At 38.2% G+C, this 22086-nt stretch overlaps 1 protein-coding gene and 1 long non-coding RNA gene across 2 annotated transcripts; both read left to right on the plus strand.

Annotated features, from left to right (window-relative positions):
- Positions 1–293: 293 nt before the first annotated feature.
- Positions 294–13772, plus strand: LOC308566871 (ankyrin repeat domain-containing protein 26-like; the record flags this gene model as incomplete). The annotated part of the gene is given in 7 exon segments (XM_081157870.1): positions 294–356; positions 1232–1466; positions 1469–1684; positions 1687–2159; positions 3678–3830; positions 13574–13713; positions 13760–13772. Coding segments are annotated over 7 exon segments (1293 nt in total).
- Positions 13773–13806: 34 nt separating this feature from the next.
- Positions 13807–16215, plus strand: LOC308555664. Its single transcript, XR_013998575.1, has 3 exons — positions 13807–13852; positions 14759–14940; positions 16122–16215. It is a non-coding gene; the product is annotated as an uncharacterized lncRNA (long non-coding RNA).
- The last annotated feature ends 5871 nt before the right edge of the window (positions 16216–22086 follow it).

The raw sequence follows: 22086 nt of genomic DNA on the forward strand, positions 1-22086 counted from the left end.
GTGGTCTAAAAAGTCATCTTGATTTGCAGATTGCTAGCCACAGTGAAAAAACCCACATGATTCAAATAAAAAGGCATGATACTTATGCTGTTACAAATACTTATAAGGAAACAAAGCCAAATCAAGACTTGTTGCAAAAGCCATTATATGCAGATCATTGCAGTGCTAGTAACGATAAAAGCATGGAATCTGAAATACAAGAATGGAGTTCCTCTTACCCCTATAGTGTCGGAACACCTACAGGATGTGAAACTCAATCATTAGAGCAAGATGTACAAAGGCTTAATATGGACATGTCGAAAGCAGAGCTCCTGGCTTTGAGAAAGAGAGGTAGAAGTTCATCTGATAATTTATCGGTAAGTATTTTATTCCTGTAAAGTAGTTCAGTGTACTTCCCCCCATTTTACATTTATTACTACTTGAAACATCATGAACAAGAAATAAAAGTTATTGTAACAACAAAAAATTTCATACTTTTCTAAGAGCAGCTTTATAAATTTTATCCTATTCACCATTTGTACTTTGATATATGAGGCTTCTTTTGTGTTTCTGTATTCACACTAGAGAAGAACTGTGGGTCGGTGCAAGAGCACAAACTGTGGAGTCTGCACACCTGGGGAAGAACCTGAACTTGCTTATCTTTTTAACCTCTCCATTCTAGATTGTGATAACTGAATGAGTTCATTGATGGATGCAGAAGTGCTTAGGACAAAGCCTAGGTTATCAGTTATTAGTAGAGGTAGTTTTTATAGCTGACTTTGAAAGTACTAGAAAAGGAGAATACCTATGGGATATTCTTGAGGGAAAAAAGAATTTTAGGAAATTTAGTCTATCTTAATATATGCAGGATGAACAGTCTTACTGTGGAGTAGCCATATGTTCAGACTGTAAACTCAAATTTTAAGTGTAGAGTTATTAATCATTTATATAATACATTCTCATTCTGTGGTGACTCAGACAAAGCCCTTTCCAATTCTGAGAGTCTTAAAAATTCTCTTGTGATTTCTTTTTCACTTTAAAAAATTCATCATCTTATTAAATTTTTGAACTTTGGAGTATTTATGCTTGTCTCAAGTTAGAGGTTGGATCCAACTCTATTTTTTTCCAGAGGGATATCCACTTATTGCAGCCTTATTTTATATAAACATATAGGTTATTCTTTAATTTCAGAGGCTATCATGATATGTCATTTCAATGAGTGTTAGCTACAAGTCTGCTTTGTTTTACTTAGGTTTCTGATAGGTATGAAAAAGAAGAAAGCCTGTTGCCTGAAATGCACACGTTGCAGGATGAAATTGCTGTACTCAGAATGGAAGTAGATACAGTAAAAAATCAGAACCGGGAAATGGAAAAGAAATGTTTGAAGGACATGGCAATTGCCAAAGAAAAGAATGACCATCTTCAGAAGACAATAAAACTGAATGAGGAAACATTAACAAAAACAACATTTCAGTATAATGGACAGCTGGAGCTCTGACAGCACAGAATGCAATGCTCAACTCTAAACTGGAGAATGAAAAACAAAACAGAGAAAGACTGGAAGCAGAAGTTGAATCATGCCAACCTAGACTGCCCACTGCTCTACAGGATCATGAACAATGTCCGACATCAAAGAAAGACCTACAACTTGCTTTCCAGAGAATAAGAGATGAATGGTTTTGTTTCCAGGACAAAATGAATTTTGACACTCTGACCTTAAGGAAAGGAATGAGATTCTTTCCCAACAACTTTCTAAAGCTGAAAGGAAGTTCAGTAGCCTAGAAATTGAGCTTCATCACACAAGAGATGCTCCCAGAGAAAGGACCTTGGTTTTAGAAGGCGCAGAAAGAGGCCTAAGCAAAACAAAGGGCCGAAAGACGGAAATTGAATACATGTACCAAAGTGAACAATGGAAAGTGAATAAATACATTGCAGAGCAGGAATCCTTAAGGGAGAAGTTATGTCAACTACAAAGTGAAAATATGTTGCTTCGACAGCAGCTGGATGATGCTCACAGCCAAGCTGACAGTAACAAAAAGATAGTTGTTACTATCCTAGATGAGCTTCAGGAGATCAGAAAAATATTTCCAGCTGAACATGACATAAATGAGTTAACCAATGAATGGCATCATTTAAAAGAAAGAATATATAAGTATGAAAATGATAACGCAGAAGAAGATGTAAGTATTCAGACAGATAAATATTTTTCCAATTTCCTAAAAGAAAATTCAGAGTAATATTTGATGATGGTTCAATGTGAATCTAGTTGAGTATTAAAAGTATATAGATTATAAATGTGTTTGCTCTGTCAGCTTAAAAGACATTGTATCCAGTAACTGAACATTAGGTCTGAGAGGTGCTTTGTTTTGAGTCAAGACTTTGTGTTGCCTATGAAATTTTAAGAGGTTAAGCCATAGATTGTTAATAGATATAGACTGATATGAAAGTTTAGTCTTATACTGATACAATAATAATTTTAATCTTTCTGTCACCACATCTTAATACCTTTAGGAAGCAGATAAATGGAAATGCTCATACCTAAAATGAGTATTTTGAAATTAAGATTCAATTAAGTGGATTATCTTGACACTTAATTTCAGATTTTCCAGATGAACTGAAGTGCAGATGCTGTATCTCATAGTATCTTCCCTTCAGTGGCTTCTTATACATTTTAGTTGGTATAATGTTATTTTGAATTTGAATTAAATTTGGAAATATTTCAGTCTCAAGTAGTATATTCATGAGACCCTTCAGCTCTTTTAAAAGCATCTACTTTTCATTAAATCATAATTTGGGACAAATGTGATGAGTTTTAGCAAATTTGTACTTGATTAAATCTTTCCACTACTATTTACAATTTTCTTTGGATATTTTTACAAGTGATTGGATCGTGTTTCTCATGTCAAGGCCTAATTACTATCATTTGGAGAAAAGTTTGTCCAATACAGAGAGAATTGTAACTCTCTGTGATTTCTTAATTTGGCATTGGATCTCCATTTCAGACTAATGCCGGGTGGCAGGATTTATGTGTAGCAGGGAGAGAGGGCAAGGCCAGGTTACCTAAGGCCTCAAAGGCCATTGGAATGACTTCACTTTCTATTATGATAGGAATCTACTGGAAGGATTTGAGCAAGGGATTGAATGTGTGAGGAACTCTGAAGTTCATTGAAGCCTCTGGTTAAAAAAATAAAAAGAGAAAAATGTTCCACAGTGTTGAACTTACTACCACTTGATCCACTTACATACCCGTTTCTCTTTGGGACGTCAGTAGATTGTAAAGTTTTGAGATTCATGAAGAGGGTCGGGCCTTGAGAGAGGGGCTGAATCAGCTGTCTAAGTAACCTAATACGGATTAGGCAGGAGGATTACATTTCTGTGTCTTTAACCTGATTAAGCAAACAGGAATCTGTCCATTATGAGGAAAAGAAGGTGAATTGATGTACGTGGTGATATTTTCCCAGTTACATATTATGTTAACAATATGTGACTCTAAGTACATCCATGGTGGGGCAAAAGTAGGTTTACAGTTGTTCGTATGGAGAGTAATGCAATAATTAGTAAATAACAATACAAAAGTTAACTGTTTCACTTACTCACAGCTGTAACCTTTAGCCCTATCCTGTATGTGAAGTTATAATTATTAACATAATTTAATTAAAATGTGATTTCTAAAACCAGTAACGGAAATATCTTACTAGGCAGTTGTGAGACAGCTTCAACAAGACCTGGCTGATACCAAAAAAAAACTATCTACCTTAGAGGCTTCCCAGAAGGTTGAATCACCCTATCGTATGAATTTAGAAGACGAGAAAAAGAAGTTAAAGAAAGAATTAGATGAAAGCAGAAGTCAAGTATGTATGAAATTTAACATGTCATCAGTTCATTTATAGCTCATTAAACAATAGGGTACTACTTTTCATGGTCAGCTTTCTTTTCTATTTTTATTGTAATTAATTTATTATAATTTTATTATCTTTATAGTGCACTTATTTCTTAAACCCTGGCTTTTATCCTGCCATTTGTGTTTTATGTTTTTTCTTATAATATTCACCCTTAGGAAAGTTAAGAATTATTCAGTGTTCTTCATAGAAGTCAAGAGGCTTTTTTTTTTTTTTTTTTTCACTAAACAATATTTTTAGTGATATCTCCATTATCATGATGAGGCAGCCAGATAAAAATCAAAGCATAATGCTTAATGGAATATTCCAGAAAATTGTTTTAGTTCTTATCTTCATTTTGGTGAACAGATATAGAATCTGTATTTATTTTACAGATTTTGAAACAACTTGTACGGGAAGGTCATTATACAAACTGGTTGAAGTAGGCATATCCTTCATTTCTTCTCAGAATATTATGAAAGCATGGAAATAGTCAGACAATTAAGAAAATTCAATCTAGATCAACCATTGGATTTTTTTTTTTTTTTACAAAAGCTGTGTTGATATAATTTACATATCATATAATTTGCCCATGTAAATGGTACAAATCAATATTTTTAAACATATTCAGAGAGTTGTGCATCTATCATCTCAATCAATTATAGAATATTTTTATCACTCCAAAAACAAACTCCACATCTCTTAGCTGTCACTACCAGCTTCTCATCTCGCCCTGCACCAGGCTACCACCAGTCTACTTTTTCTCTGTTGATTTGTCTATTCTGGATATTTCATATATTTGCAAGCACACAAGTTGCAATCCTTTGTGATGCGCTTCTTTCACTTAATGTAATGTTTTAAAGGTTCACCCACATTATAGCACATGTCAATATTTTATTTCTTTTTATTGCTGAACAATACTTCATTGTGTGGCTCAACCATTTATCCATTCATCAGTTGATGGCACTTTGTGTTGTTTTCACTTTGTGGCTGTTAATAATTCTACTATGAAGATTAGTGTACAAGTCATTGTGTGAACATATGTTTTTATTTCCTTGCCATTGGATTTTATCCTCTGAGATAACTGGGCTGGTTTCAGCATCTTTCTGCTGTTACTCATGCTGTCCATTCTGACTTTTCAGTTTCTGTTCCTCTTGCCTATTCCTACATCTATCTGGACCCGGCTCCCAATCTCTCCTTCTCCATGAAGTGATCTCTGACTGTTTGAACTCTCATTGACCTTATTCTTTTAAGCACTTGTCATCTCTGCTGTACAGGAGAATTTAGCCGTTAATTTTACATTGTTTGAATTTTTCTCATGAAAGATAATCTTGTCTTTATAAGTATAAATTTCCCCGTGATGTATATTATATGATATGAGTGTATGATATTATATGACATAGTCATATAAATTGGAAATATTTGAGCTTAACTATTGTTAGAATAAAATTAAATACTTTATATCATGGATAGATTTGGGATTCAAACCCAGATATTTGATCAACACAGTGTTGAGGTGAAGAGTCTGAATTGGCAAGAAGATAGCCCTAGCTTTCTCAAGCCTTCAAACAATATAGTTGAGTATGCATGTGAAAGGCACGTCAGAAGACTTCCCTGGGTCAGGTCTCTATGGAATAGGAAATTATTATTATTTTTTAAAGGCAAATAATTGATAATCTGATGCTCGTGAAAAACATTTGCATTATAAGAGAAAAAACAAGACAGAGAATGCTGGTTAACGAAGGTGCCCCCAAGATCAGAACAGAACTCTAGCACACTCAAAGTAACACCAATAAGAATCAACATAAAACGTACAAGATTAGCATCTACATAGGTGACCCATATCACATCATGGTTTATGAGTGTGTGGTTGAGGATATTGTCTATGAGGAACTCGAAGGGAGAAAGAGAAGGACAGATGAGCTCAGCAAAGGGGTCAGGGCTGGAAATGTTGATGAGGGAATCTGGTCTGAAGTGTTGAGATTTAAGGAACTCTGAATTTTAGGAAAGGAACTGCTCTCTACCTATAAGTCTGTCTCTGTTTTGCTTGGTAGTTCAGTTCATTAAATTCCAGCTATGAGTGAAATCATATGGTACTGTCTGCTGAAGGTGTTTTTGGTGTTGGGGTGTGTGTGTGTGTGTGTGCAGGGATGGATCGAAAAAGAAAAAGCTAGAGAGAACTCATGGACATGGACAACAGGGTGGTGATTGCAGGGCTGTGAGGGGATTGGGGGGAGGTGGAAGGGGGCATAGAGGGGATACATGGTGATGGAAAGAAAGAAAAAGAAGTGAGGTAGAGAAAATAAAAAGTAATAAAAAAGAAAAGTGTGAAGCTGGGTGATGAACCTATGGAGGGTAAATATAATATTCTATCTTCTTTTGTTTGTGTTAGAAATTTTCCATAAAAAAGGTTAAATAAAAACAGATTGTCTTAGGTGAGCACTGTCTCTATCTGCTGCTTGACTGAGCTCCCCCAGTTCCTTCTTCAGAGCACTCCTCTTGTGCATGTGTCTGTGATTCGAGCCTATCAGCTTTGAGCCTGTCAGCTTTCTGTCTCTTAGGAATTCCTCATAATTTCTGTTGTATTGATTATAGACTTATTTTCATATGCTAAGTATACAGTCTCTAGCCCATATCTTTAGTTTAATGTGCTGCTATAAACAAAGACCGTTAAATTATAAAACCAGGTATTGAGTTTCTTAAACTTGTTACATCTCCCCTCAACTTCAGTGTAGCTCTAGCTCATGGCATTCAACAGGGTGAAGACAAATAAACGTGCTACCAGTTTGTTCCAAACAAACAAAAAATAAATAAAGAGTAAAAATAAAAAGGAATAGAAAGAGTCGAGGACTGTCCATCATGTAGAAATGAATTGGGGTTGGAGGCCCAGAGGGTGGGGGTGTGGTCCTTGTTCCCAGTAGCTGTGGGAAGTAAAGCAGCACAGGGCCTAAAGGACCCTCAGGAAGTGCTTGGGGCATTTACAGGGTTGGAGTCGATTCTCCTGTCAAAGGAGAGGAGTGGGGAGAGCAGGAGCCTGGGGGTGAGCCTGCATTAAAGAATGCTAGCGTTGAGTGGAAGTGGGGAGCAGGATGATGGAAAAAGCTACAAGGATCAAGTAAAAGTTATGTTTTTATACAATACAGAGAAGACAAACTTTGTTTAAAGAGAATAGTGTTTAACAGAAAAGGAGAGATTGAAACTTACGGAAGAAGCTTACAGAGAATGAGAGCATCTCATCCAAAGTCAGATTTGCATGGGAGTTTTTCAAAGATTATCTTAGTAAGATTCGATTTAATAAAACCTGGAATATGTTGAATTATTAATGAAAATGTCTCTAGGACAGCTTTAGAAACTAAAATGTCAATATAGCCATTCTCTTAAAGTTGTTTTGTTTTTTTAACACTTAGTATTTTATATGTCAAAACCTCTGTTTTAACAAATTTTGGCAATTTAAATTACAGACAAAAAGTGGTGAAACTGTAAAGTCAATTTAAGCTGCTGTAAGAGGTCATTATTTTTCAAATCTGTCCTTATGATCACCAGGTTTATAAACTAGATTTTATAAACCTGTCTACACATATTATCTATGAACTCATGAGAAATCATATTTTTAAGAAAGAAGAGTGAGTGTTTAGATTTTTAAAAATAATTCTCTTTAAAAGTGTTTTTCACAGATTCAGCATGAAAAGAAACACAAGGAAATGGGCTGAATTAAAATCCTTCCTGCAGTCTTACCTGTGTGAAGGATTAAAGAAGATGGGGGAACTGGAGAAAGAGCTCACTAGGTGAGGTTTTAATATTTCAGACCATTTCCACCTTCAATTAAGATGTAACTGTCATTTACTTTATTAAAACCAAAATCCAAATTTATTTCCTATGTGTAATTTTCATAATTAAACAAATTATCCTATTTAAAAATTTACTTCAGAAACTCACAGCACAATCTGAAACTGCTTTGAGGGCCAAAATGCTATACTTTTTTTTCTTTAAATACATGTTTATTGATTTCAGAGAGAGGAAGGGAGGGGGAGAGAGAGAGATAGAAACATCAATGATGAGAGAGTCATTGGTCCGCTGCCTCCTGCACGCCCCTGACTGGGGATCGAACCCCGATCTCCTGGATCCTAGGTCGATGCTCAACCGCTGAGCCACGCCCAGCCGGGCTGTACTTACTCTTTAGTGATCCCTAAAACAATAATGAGGATGCATTTTGCATTTCCTGTTGACTGCACTTTTCATGTCTACCTTGAATTTTTACTTCTGCAAGATGTCTTTGCTCTCTGGTGATCTTTCCTACTTTCAGTAGTGAGTGTGCTTCCCTTCAGCATTCAAATAGTTTAATATCTAAAAGCCTCTCTGTGTCATTGTTTAACAACATCAAAAATTCTCTTGATTTGGCTTATGTTTCTTTTTCCTTTGTTAGTTATAAAATATATCACACATACAAAAATGTCTGTGTGACTTAAAGAAGTTGTACAATCGTGTTTTTACCACTAGTAAAAAATAAAGGGATTTTCCCCAATGTCTGGGAGTCCCCATATGGCTTCCTTTCTGTTTATTTGCCGAGCACTTAAGTTTGTTCTCTGATCCTCACCAGTGTTTTCCTCTCATTTCACTATCTTTCTCTACACTGCTTTGTATCCCTTTCATTTTGTTAACATTGTGCTAGCAAAGATATCTTCTTAAAACTGCCTTGAAGAGACTGCTCCACATGCTCTCTCAGCTTCCCTTCTTCTAAAGCCCGGCCCCTTTCTAATTCTGCCTTCAATTCCGACCTCAAAGATTTTTCTCTCCTGCTTCTCCTTCTGTTTCGAATGAGCCCCTTGACGTTTTTGTTGGTGCCTTTCTTCTTGCAGACTGTCGTCAAGAGGTACCAAAAGGTATTTTTCTGTCTCTTCAAAACATTCACTTATAGTTATGCTTTTCTTCTTCACTTTGGATACTGATCTCTGGTTTATAGTTGATATTTAATAATAGGTTAATGTTTTATATTGACATACTAAAATGAATATTAATAATAACTTATTTATAAGAACTCTGCATAGTTTCAATAGTAACTCTGTATCACATATGTCATGAGTTTTTTTTACCTTACATTTATAATTTAGATAGTATGCTTTCAAACAATATTAGATTGGAACAAATAAGAGGGTCAGAATTTATAGATTTATTTATTTTATATGATAGAACATAGTATCTGTTCAAATACTTATCAAATATTTACTCTTAAAGAATTGGACTTACTCATTTTGTACGTTTCTGCAGATTTAAGGAAATCTTAAACATTACACAAAGGAAGTTAAATGAACATGAAAACGAAGAGCTTAGTTTTCCTGAAGATTTAGAACAAAGTCTAACTGAAATGGAAATTCAGACTAATATGTTAAAACAGAAGGTAATTGTAAATCAGGTTTGGGACCCCAAAATCACCTACCTTGGGGAAATACATATCATTCAATTCTTTGAGCAGTGAAATACAGATTTTTCTATTAATTGTATAGACTTGGTATCAGTGAACAAGACAGCCTTTTTTCTTTATCACTTTTCTATAAAGAGGGCATACTGTTAATTCTCCTGTGCCTTGAACCCTGGCAAGAAGCATACCATTACTGGACCCCAGGCACCAGCACCAAATTAAAATCTCTTTTGGCAACGACTTTATTGAGATATAATGAACATACCACGCAGTTCACTCATTTAAAGTGTACAATTCAGTGGCTTTTTCTATATTCCAAGAGTTACACAGTCATCATCACAATCCATTTTAGAACATTTGCATCACCCTAAAAAGTAACCCTGTGCCCTTTAGCAACCACCCTGTGCCTGTTTCCACTTCCACACTCTCCCTAGCCCTAGGAACCACTACTGTCCGCTCCGTCTCCCCAGTTTTGTCTATTCTGCACATTTCATATCAGTGGAATCACACAATATGTGATCCTTTGTGACTGCCCTTTATATTTAGCATGATGTTTTCAAGGAACATCTATTTTGCGACATGTATCACCAGTACTGCGTTTCTGTTTATTGCTGAATAACATTTCATTGCATGGAGCAACTACATTTTTTTTATCTGTTCATCATCTGATGGACCTTTAGGGTTGTTTCCACTTTTTGGTTTTGTTAATAATGCTGCTATGAGCATTCATATCCAAGTTTTCATTCCTTTGGGAATATATTTATAAATGGAACTGCTGGATCATGTATTTAATTTTTGAGAAACTGCCAGACTTTTCTCCAAAGTGGCTGCACCATTTTGCATTTTCATTCACAATGTATGAGGGTTCCTGTTTCTCTGCATTTTTGCTAACATTTGCCATTGCCTGTCTTTTGACTGTAGCCATCCTGGTGGGTGAAAAGTGGCATCTTATTGTGGTTTTGATTTGAAGTTTTCTAATGACTAGTGATGTCCACCGTCTTTTCACATGCTGAGTATCCATCTGTATATCTTCTTCGAAAACGTGTCTCTTCAATCCCTTCACCCAGTTTTAATTGGATTGTTTTTTTATTATTGAATTGTAAGAGTTCTGTATATATCCTAGATACAAATCCCTTATTAGATAAAGGATTTTCAAATATTTCTTCCATTCAATAGCTCCCCTTTTCACTTTCTTGATGGTGTCTTTTAAAGCACAGACGTTTTGGATTTTGACCAAGTCCAGTTAATCTATTTTTGTCTTTTGGTTTCACATCTAAGAAAAATACCCAAATCCTGTCATGAAGATATACACCTATGTTTCTTCTAAGAGTTTTATAGTTTTAGCTTTTACATTTTGAGTTAATTTTTATGTTTGGTAGGAGGTACAGATCTAATTTTACTCTTTTGCATGTGGATATCCAGTTGTCCCAGCACAATTTGTTAAAAAAGACTATTCATGTCTGATTTAACTGTTTGGCTCCCTCGTCAACAAGCACTTGGTCATAATGTGAGGGTTAATTTTTGGATTCTCCCTTCTAATTCATTGATTGATAAGTCTGTCTTTCTGCTAGGCCCAAATCAAATTTTATGAGTGCTCTTTCCCAGTCATCTTGCCTATTACCAGCTGTTTTATGTAATAATAAAAAGTCAGTGTAGTGGAATGTTTTTAACGCTCCTTTTGTGGAGATATTTTGCTTGCTAAAGCCTGTGGCCAGCTTGTGTTTGCTGACTCTGGCAGGAGGGGAAAGTAGGCTCACAAAGATAACGCCCATTCCTTTTACTCTCCATTCCCACCTTTAGTCTCTAACCCAGGCCTCCCGCTTCGCTTCATTTCCATTAAACCCTGTAACAGATCTGCTGCCTTGGCATTTACTTCATGTGATGAGCTCATAATTCATAGACTCGCCGGCAGGTTTCACTGCCCAGGGAGGAGAAGGTTCACACCTGGCTTGTCCCCTCTCCTCTTTGGAAATGTCTCAATTTGAAATCTCAAAAATGTAAAGCCTATTTGTTCTTCATGGAGAAACATTGTGGTGTGACATAAAGATGAGTTGGTCTTACCTTCCCTTACAAACAAGCTTGAGGTAAGGTAGAAGAAAACTGTATTTAAATGGTGCTGAAGGACACTACATTGGTTTTACTGCTGAGATTTAAAGCGATTTCATAAAGTTCTCTATTTCGTCACTGAGGAAAGGAAAACTTGTCCTAACCATGGACTGCTTCTCCATGGCCCTTGGCTCTTCTCCATGAGCCCTTTTCATAAGAGATGACCTGTGCTTACAGCTCTTTTCTCAGCCCGCCTCCTCCCTGTAGAAGGTCTAAGACCCACAGGCCTCTTTTTATTGTGCACTGTCTTGTTCTCCTTTAGTCCAAGTGAGCAAGCAGGGGTTTTGCTACTACAATTCTCTTAGAAGCTTTGAGTTTCCTGTGAATTTTATTGGCGTTCATACCATTAGAAACGCCACCTTCACACATTGTTTTAAGGTAAGCTCTTCACCTTGGGCTTCCTGGAGGTGTTGTAGGACAGTGCCTTGAAAACTCTCACATTCTGGAAATCCTTAAAGGCATCTGAGGCACCACATGAGTCTTTCTGAGGTCTTAAGGGTTTTATAAGTCTTGGCTTCATCCTTAGACCATGCTTTCCTGGAACACCCTGAATTTGATGTTACTCAGAAGCCATGTGTGTATTTTAGCATTATTTGACCATTGGACATGTGGGAGAAGCTCTAAATGGGAAATGGATATTTGAACCCGGTAAGTTCTGGTTCTTTGCCATTTAATAGTCTTCCTTTAGCTCATCTTTCTAGTGCATTTCACTTTCAGGGCTTCCTAGGGAGAATCCCGTCATCCTTGTTTCAGTGTCATTTTGCTCACTTGCCCAGAAGTGCTTGCTGTCAGCCTCCTCAGGGCTATGAGGCCTCCACTCACTGTTTCTTGGAGGCCTTTTTGGCTTTCATTGTCACAGCCCTATACATTATTTCTGACTCCACCTACCTCCTGTTCAAAGGCACTCCCCCACATGTGTGCATCAGCACTCCATTTTTAATATCCGTATCTGTGCCAGTTACTTATTGGTGCTTAATAAACCACCCCTAACCCCTGTGTCTTAAAACAGCATTTACTTTGCTTGCAAATCTGCAGTGAGGCCTGCTCATTTCTTTTCCACTTGCCATCAGCTGGGATGACTTGAAGCTGGGAACTAGACTCATGTAAAGGATATTCATTCACCTGTTTGTCAGTTGCAGCAGGCTTTTGGCTGGGACATTAGCTGGGGCAGTCTCAGCTGGCCACCAAGACGAGGACTGACTACGCGGCCTGGGCTGCTTCATCCTTCACAACAGGGTGGCCAGGTCTCAGGGTGAACTTCCCGAGAGAGTGAGATGGGAGCTGTGTCACCAGACATAGAAGTCACACAGCAGGTCCATCACATTCTATTCACTAGAAACCAGTGACTAAGGCCAGCACTGCTTCATGGAGAAGTGCAAAGGAGTTGTAGACATGTTTCAGTAACTGCCTCACTCGCCTTGTCTTAGCAAACAATCATCATCTCTAAGGAGGTTGTTCTTCCCACGCCCTTATCACTGACATTCCAGCAGGTTTGTTGTTGACAGTGCTGTTCTTTCTGTTGAGTTTGGTCCTTTATTTTGTGGGAAGTAACAAAGAATTTCAATATTTCACTATTGATTTAAGCCCCACATTTTTAGGGCTCATCTCGCTTAAACTTTTACAGTGAGAGATGTGATTTCTCCGTAATCCATGGGATCATTTTTTCTTGGAATGCAATTCAAATGAGCATCAACCGTTTGTAGTTCAAGACTTATAGCGTTAGAATCCATATTTAGAAGAATCATGAATTAGAGTCTCATTTTGCAAGTCTTATTTTGGGATGCATTTGTTGACTCAGTCCTAAATACCTCAAAATGATATCCCTGCACTTCTTTAAAAATTATGAAGAGTTAAGATGGGGGAAGAGGTAAGAGACTTTCTGCTAAGAGGTGACACATAGTCATTTTGTGGAGGAAAGACATGAAACAGTCACAGAAAAAAAGTATAAAATCAACTGCAGACTCTGTGTGGCAAATATGACGACAGTAAATATATGTTTGTGACTCCTGGTTGTTTTAACTTTGGTCTTGATTCTGAGTAATCCAAGGTTCCACATTCTAAGACTGTACTACAGTACGGATAACATTTTATTGCAACTGAATTCGTTTCAAAATGTCACAATTAACTGGTGTTGAATTAAGACTATTCTCAGTCCACAGCTTCATAACCAAACTATATTATTTCATTCACGCAGAATGATGATTTCCTAGCAATACTGGAACCTGCATCTTCACCATGTGCACATCTGGATGAAGAAAATACACTTCAACAGGCATTACCATCAGTCAAAGCAATTCAAAAGAAATGTGAAAAACTAGAGGATAAAGAAGAGAAGTGGAAACAAAAAGCAAAAATGCTCAAAAAACAAATGGAAATAAAGATGTCAGAAATAGAACAGTATAAACAGATGATTGGCATGAGAACAGCACAGGATTTAAACGAAAAATTAGAACAAGTCCAGCTGTTGTTAAAGGTTAATTTCTTGATCTTTAATGTGCTTTATTTCATTTCAGTGCAAATTTCACTTTGGACATAGACATTGTATGTGTTTCCCCCACTTCCCTTAATAGCAATTTGTTCTGTAGATTTCAGGAAGGAAGGTGGCATGTTTCTCATTTCAGTATTTTAATTTCCATCATTATTATCACTAAATTGACCATTCAGAATGATTCTTACTAGAGGATCATTTTCTTTTTAAGACCAGTTGATGTTAAACAAGACTATAAGGAAGAAAAGGAAGAAAAATTTTGATTTAAAAATTGCACTATTATTAAGTTCCATTGTTCAATTTTTAAAAATGTCAATTGATTCTATTATTTTTTGAGTTATCAGAATGCATGAGTACTAATAAAAGAAAGATTTTATGCTAAGTGAAATGAGCAAGTCAGAGAAAGACAAATACCATATGACGCTACTAATATGTGGGATCTAATGAACAAAATAAACTGACAAGCAAAATAGAACCAGAGGCATGGATACATGGACCAGACTGACAGATGTCAGAGGGGAGGGGGTTCGGAGGGCCTGGAAAAAGGAAGGTGAAGGGATTAGCTAAAGAACATATGTGCATAGACCAGGGACACAGACAACAGTGTGGTGATGGCCAAGGAGGGGGGGGGTGGGGGCTGGTTAGAGGCGGCAAAGGGGCAGAAAACGGGGGACATCTACAATAGTGTTAACAATATAAAATTTAAATAAAAAAGGAAGATTTAACTTTATTTTTATAATTTAGATTTAATTTAGTTGACACAATATTTTAAACCAGCTTACTTTCATGTTTAAAGCTGCTATGTGAATCGTTGACTCAAAATTAAAGGAAACAAATATAATTATTCAAATTATACTTTAAAAAAAAAAGTATCCTTCTTATTTGCTTCAGCTGCAATCATTACCTCAAGAAGATCTGCAGGAGTTAAGCGAGACTAATAAAGCTTCATTAAGAAGGGGGTTGGAACTCATAGTTCAAGATCTGGAATCTGGACTTTCCATATTGGAAGAACATGACCAACTCCACCAGAGAGAAAACCAATGTGCAAAGTCACTTTCAAGTCAGCTAGTCAAGTAAGTCAAAACGCAAAATCAGAGAAAACAAATTTACCTCATTAATTAGTTTCTAAAGCATAATTTTTATCAAGCCAGGTTCATGAGATTAGTAGGGATGGAAGCTAACTAAGTAGTATAATTTTGGAAAATTATCTTAGTAAATGAACTTGTTTATCAAATGTTTGTCCAGGACAGTTTGCATCTCTTCCCCATTTTATTTTTCCCCCCTTAATATTTTCCTAAGTTAACCTACATGATCTACTAGTCTTTAAGCTGTTTTTGAAGCTTTATAATTTAGACAGCGATATTTTTATAAAGTTGCTTGTTGTCATTACCCTAAATAGAAATATTAATGAGTTTAACTATTTTTGGAAAATAACTTAAACTGAAAGCGTTAAGTGCTGGGCACATTCTGGCGCTTGGTAGATTTACTTTCTTCATTGTGACCTTTGTTATGATCACTAGAGGGCGCCTTGAGACAAACTATCCTTTATAGTTTTTCTGCTCAAAGGAACGCAGGTTAAATGGGGAAAGATTGACAGGGGAGCAAGGCAGTATGATTGACACAAATGCTAAAAAGAATGTGGTGGAGTCCTGAGGGGGTGGGTGGGGAGGACAGAAAGGGCGGCTCCCCTCCAGTGCCTTGGGAACAGTGTTATGAGCTGATGCCTCTGGAGCTGTTTTCGTTCATTTTGATCCCCAGCGAGGCTGTCTTGTTCCCATAGAGGCTGTTGCTCTAAATTATGCCTCCATGGGAAATGTTTAAAATCCCCAAGGTAATGCGTGTATTGTACAAGGGTGGTGAAAGCAAATGCTTGACAGTGTCTTTGAGGGATTATTTTAAAAAATCTCTCAAGTGGTTCACTAGATATGCCCAAGGGCATCCTCCAGAATCTTGTAGGTACAGTCCTTCCAGGAGGCAGCAAGTGTCCCCTGAGAAGCGGCCTACATCACAGCCATTTCTCTCCCCTCCCTACTTTGGATTACTTGTTAGTGAGGAACCCCCTCCCCCTAGTCCGTAGAAACATAGTGCTTCTCCAGAACAACTTAGAACCTATACTTGAATATAGAAGGCCTGCTCCAACACATTTTCATTGTTAAAATGGGAAATTCCGTTTACTATTGTGGCTACTTAAAAAAATGCAGGTCACTTAGGGAAAAATAAAATACTAAGCATTTGTTGTTTACAATCTTCACAGGACTAAGGAGAAGATGGCAGAGGTAAAAAATGAACTTCTCAGGCAGAAGCAACAGGAGAGATCTTTACACAGCCCTCCTGGCACGATGCCAGTCCTGGAGACACTTTTTGTTGAAAATGCTAATAATAGTTTTGTAACCTCTAGAAATTCTACTACAAGATACAACTTGAGGACTCCTGCCTCAAGAACCCCTTTTATGAATTAAATTAACTTGTAATACTAAAAGGATTAATTTCTGTTTTCCAGTGATCATTTTTTGTCATCTTCTTATGTGAGAGAACATTCTTAATTGCTACTTTACTTACAGCATTTTTATTTCAATTTTTATAAAATGTCTTGCAGAGTAGTTGTACATTTTCTAAATAGTTAAATTAAGGAGATATATGAATTTTTAATTAATTTACTTTTTAAATTTATCTTTATTGTTGAAAGTATTGCAGATGTCCTTTTTTCCCCCACTGATCCCCTCCACCCAGCATCGGCCCCCTCCGGCCCACCAACCCCAGGCCTTCTCTCCACTGTTGTCCGTGTCCATGGATTATGCATATATGCATATAAGTTCTTCGATTAATCTCTCCCCTCTCCCCACCACCCGACCCCCAACCTCCCTCTGAAATTCATCAGTCTGTTCTATACTTCTATGTCTCTGGATCTATTTTGTTTATCAGTTTATTTTGTTCATTAGATTCCACATATGAGTGAGATCATGTGATATTTGTCTTTCTCTTACTGGCTTATTTCACTTTGCATAATACTCTCTAGGTCCCTCCAGCTATCTCAAAAGGTAAGAGATCCTTCCTTTATGACAGCTGCATAGTATTCCATGGTGTACATGTCCCACAGCTTTTTTATTCACTCATCTGCTGATGGGCACTTGGGCTGTTTCCAGATCTTAGCTATTGTAAATTGAGCTGTTATGCACATAGGGGTGTATAAATTCTTTCTGATTGGTGTTTTGGGTTCCTTAGGATATATTCCTAGAAGTGGGATCACTGGCTTAAATGGCAGTTCCATATTTAAATTTTTGAGGAAACTCCATACTGTTTTCTATAGTGGCTGCACCAGTCTACATTCTAGCAAGAGTGTACTAAGATTCCCTTTTCTCCACATCTTCACCAACACTTGTCATTTGATGATTTGTTGATGATAGCCATTCTGACCAGTGTGAGGCACTTTTAACATATATATATATATATATATATATATATATGTTATATCTTATATATATGTTATATATATGTTATATGTTATATGTTATATATATGTTATATGTTATATATATATATATATATATATATCTTTATTGATTTCAGGGAAAGGAAGAGTAGAGTGAGAGAGATATATAAAAACATCAATGATGAAAGAGTCACTGATCAGCTACCTCCTGCATGCCCCCGCTGGGAATCAAGCCCACAACCTGGGCATGTGCCCTGACTGGGAATCGAACTGCGATGTCCTGGATCATAGGTCGATGCTCAACCTCTGAGCTCCGCTGGCTCGGTGTGAGGCATTTTTATACAGCAATAGTGAACTCTCAGAAGGGGAAATTAAAAAAGCAATTCCATTTACCATTGCAACAAAAAATTTAAGATACTTCGGAATAAACAACCTAGGAGGTAAAACACCTGTACTCAGAAAACTATAGGATGATAAAAAAAAGAGATAGAGGCCTGGCTGGACATGGCTCAGCACTTGAGCATTGACTTACGATCCGGGAGATCTCAGTTCAATTCCCAGTCAGGGCACATGCCTGGGTTGTGGGCTTGATCCCCAGTAGGGGGTGTGAGGGAGGCAGTCGATCAATGACTCTCTCATCATTGGTGTTTCTATCTCTTTCTCTCCCTCTCCCTTCCTCTCTCTGAAATCAATAAAGATATATTAAAAAGAAGAGAAAGAGATAGAGAAAGATATAAACAACTGGAAGAATATACTGTGTTCATGGATTGGCAGAGTTAACATTAAAATGTTCATACTACCCAAAGCAATCCATAAATTTAATGCAATCCCTATTAAAATACCAATGGCATATTTCACAGATCTAGAACAAACACTCCAAAAATTTATATGGAACCCAAAAGGACCCTAAATAGCCACGGCAATCTTGAGAAAGAAGAACAAAGTTGGAGGGATCACAATACCAGATACCAAGTTATACTACAAAGCCACTGTAATCAAAACAGCCTGGTACTGGCACAAAAATGAGCGTATAGATCAGTGGAACAGAACAGAGAATCCAGAAATTGACCCACGCCTTTATGTTCAATTAATATTTGACAAAGGAGGCAAGAGCATACAATGGACAGTCTCTTCAATAAATGGTGCTGGGAAAATTGGACAGGGACATGCAAAAAAAAGAAGCTTGACCAACTCTCACCATACACAGGAATAAACTCAAAATGGATAAAAGACTTAAGTTGTGAAACCATGAAAATCCTTGAAGAAAACGTAGGCAGCAAAATCTCAGACATCTCTCGCAGCAGTATGTTTGCCGATATATTTGAATTTTTAAAATGAGGGTCACTTATGTCTGTATATCTTTCCAGCACTTGAATGACTGGTGACTAAGGTGGCAATGATAGGGAGTCTTGAAATAGCAAGTAGGCTTCATTGTGTATCATGGTTATTAATATATCCGTTCTTCATCTCCTTTATGGAGTTCTTTAAGCTCCAGAATTTGTTTGGTTCTTTTTATAGTTTTCTTCTCTTTGGTAAAGTACTCCTTCTGTTCACTAATTTTACTTCTGAGCTCATTGAACTGCCTTTTGAGTTTTCTTGTGTCTTGTTGAGTTTCTTCATGACTGCTGTTTTGATTTCTCTCTCATTTATATCACAACCAGCCGTTATTTTGAGTTTCTTTCTGGAGAACTGTCATTTTCTTTCTTTGTTAGCGTTACCTTGGTGGTCCATGCTGCTTAATGGGTTGTTTCTCTGCTGGTGCATTTGAAGTAGTGAACACTTTTCTTATTTAGGGACATTTGGTTTCCACAATTCAGCAGGTTGATAATTTGGGGTCTTTCTTTTGTTTTCCAGCAGGTGGTGGGGTAGCACAGGATTTGTTTTCTCTTACTGTGCTACTTAAGCTTGGGGAGAGGGGTGCAGTGATTCAAGGTGTGGGAGGCTTAGCCTTGGACATGGGAGTGGTGGCAGCAGGCTGACCAGGGTGGTGGGTGCTGGTGCTGGACCCGGGTTGCCTGGGTCTCAGGGCACCACCACCATGGCAGGCAGGGGGATGTGGCCAGTTGAGGGGAGCCAGTTTGTGAGCCCACTGAGCTGCCGCCTCATTCCCTATGGCCACTGGCAGCACTGTGCTGCGGCCAGGAGGCTGGAGACTTGTCTCTGCTGCTGCTACTGGTCTGTGGTGGTGTGAGCACTGCTGCAACTGGGCAGGGACCTGGATTTTGGGGTGGGGCTAGGAATGCTGCTGGACTGTTGCCTTCCGATGGTCTGCAGTGTGGGGGCTGCACCCTAACCCATCCACAACTACTGGGTTTGCTGGGGCTGTGGGTTCAGCCTGCTGCAGCTATGGGCCTGTCCCTGTTCTCCCTCCACCCTGCCTCTCCTGCACGTTCCAGTAAGCCCACCTTTGAGGGCCTGGTGTGTGGACCACTTAGTGTGTCGAGCAGAGGAGCCTTTGTTGGGTTCTGGACAATGCACATTAAGTAGAAGTCAGGGAAGAAGAAAACATTTCTGTGAGGGTTGTGGAGTCACCTTTCTTGGAGCTGTGGCGGGAAGGTGGCAGGTGACACCCGCTTCCCCTCTGAGATGAGAGCAGGGGCTGCGGGCAGACAGCCACCCTCCCGCTGGTTCCCGGCGCATCGTCCGAGGCTGCTCAGTGGGAGGTGCGGGGACCCACTGCTGGCCCTTGGGCGACACAGCTTCTCCAGGAAGAGCCCCGAGCAGGCGAGTGACCTCAGTTCCTTCTCTCGGACTCGCCCACCAGGCAAACCCCTGCTCTAGGGGCGGGTGGAGAGAGCCCAGGTCCTCTGCGGAGAGGAAGGCAGGGAGGCGGGCCCTGCCCTTTCTGATGGTCAAATCATCATGGAAATTAGCGCATGCCTGTCGTTCACACCGACTAAGGATGAGAAAGTGGGACAGCAGCGTGCTAAGTGCTACAGAGACCTGCTGCGGGTTTTAAATCCTGCTCTAGGTGACCCACAACATGGATCACTCACGCCTTGACTGGCTTGGTAAACCAGGTTTTATTCGGGGGAAGGAATCGTTCTTGTAAGGGAGAATTTCCTCCATTTCAGCTTGTTCGGTTTAGCTGAAGACTTTCTTTTTCGTTTCTTGTCCTGCGCTTTATAAACCGAGTGTCCCGGCCGCTCCTAAGAGGAGACGTGATGCTAATTTCCGTCCCTTGATTTTTATTCATGACATTGAAACGTACAGTTTAGTTAGAAAGCTGCTGTTTCGCGTCCCGTGCCGAAAGGTTGTTGAGCCCCATGACAAAGTTCTGCGCCTTGGTTTTCTCTGAGTTACTTAAAAGCCTGTGTGTCTTTCCTGAGTGTGAGGAAGCAGCTGCCACGGAGCCCGAGGCTCAGGAGGCAGATGCAGAGCCCGCTTCTGCCTGTAGCTGGTTGGCTTCGTGACCTCGGGCGATTGACCTATAATCTCTCTGAGCCTTTGTTGCCTCTTGTGGAAAATTGGGGACTTGGACTAAATCAGTGATTTTCATACCTTAAACAATTTTCTTTCAAGGACTAGAACTTTAAAAAATTTTTTTCTTCATGAAACTGTATTATATAAAACAGAGACTTAGAGCTGTCTAGCTAAAGGAGGGATGGAGACTCAGGCTCTGCAGTCCTAACTTGTCCCCGGTGGAAACTCAGATTCCTATGGGATATAGTCTGAGAACTACCAGTAGTGAGAAAAATCCTTCTAATTATAAATCCTTTGAATTTAAAGTTGCCGATGCATTGTTTTTATGTGCATAAGTTCCTCACCTTTCTATATTTTTGGTAAATGGAAAAATATAAATAAAATTGCAGATATCTTCTCCTTATTAATGTTGGACTTCAAGCTCCTTCCACCATCTGAACAGAATCCTCACCTAGAAATAAGCATAAATGTCACAGAAGTAAATATTTAGGAAAAGCGCTTTTTTTTGGAAAAGATAGTTACATTAGTGGTTTCTTAATTCAAGTTGTGTAAAAATGTGCTTTACATTGTACATACTGTTTATTAATGGTAACATAAAATTGCTTCAGTAAAGGCCTCTCTCTATGAGGTGCTGAGTTAGTACCACAAGGCCTGTCGAGCAAGGTTGCTGCCACCCTCTCTGTTTAATAAGGCCTGTCGCTCATGCTCCTGGTAAAGTGTGACGGAGAACAGCCTCTGAAAATACTGGGGAACATCTTAGGCAACAAATTTGTCTTCACACCTAAAACTTGGAAAGGCATTGGGTATCACATTATCATGATCGCCACAGTGTTTATGTTTAGCAGAGTATTTTAAACCCTGTTTCAGGCTTTTAGGGAGAGGATACCTTTTACAGGAAAGGCTTAAGTTAAGAATACTCTAGATTGGGATATGTAATACCATTTGCAATATCCCCACACATTTTATAGTGAAGAAGACTATAATTATAATTAGTTGAATGTTGCCAAATTTATCCCTAATTTCTAGAAAGAAATGTTTCAGTCATAGAACAGACAGCAAAGTAGCTTTATTTATTTATTTATTTTTGCTGGTAGAATTTTCACATGACCTATGACAGTACCGCTTTTGTCATTTTAGGTTGAAAAATTAATGGCATAGAACATACTTTGAGATTTTAATTTTCTAGAAGTGTAAGAATAGAAAAGTCACTTTAAAGAAAAATTCATTAAAATGGAAAACAAGCCCCTAAATTTTTAAAAAGGGAAGTTTTTCTAAGACTTGAAAAGTAATGCACTCAGTGTGAAATATGACTTGATCATTTGAACTTCTTTGAACCAATGGGATGAAACATCACTTTTCTCAAGTT

The sequence above is a fragment of the Miniopterus schreibersii genome, assembly GCF_964146895.1.
Source record: "Miniopterus schreibersii genome assembly, chromosome: 1".
In the NCBI taxonomy this organism is placed as follows: Eukaryota; Metazoa; Chordata; class Mammalia; order Chiroptera; family Miniopteridae; genus Miniopterus; species Miniopterus schreibersii.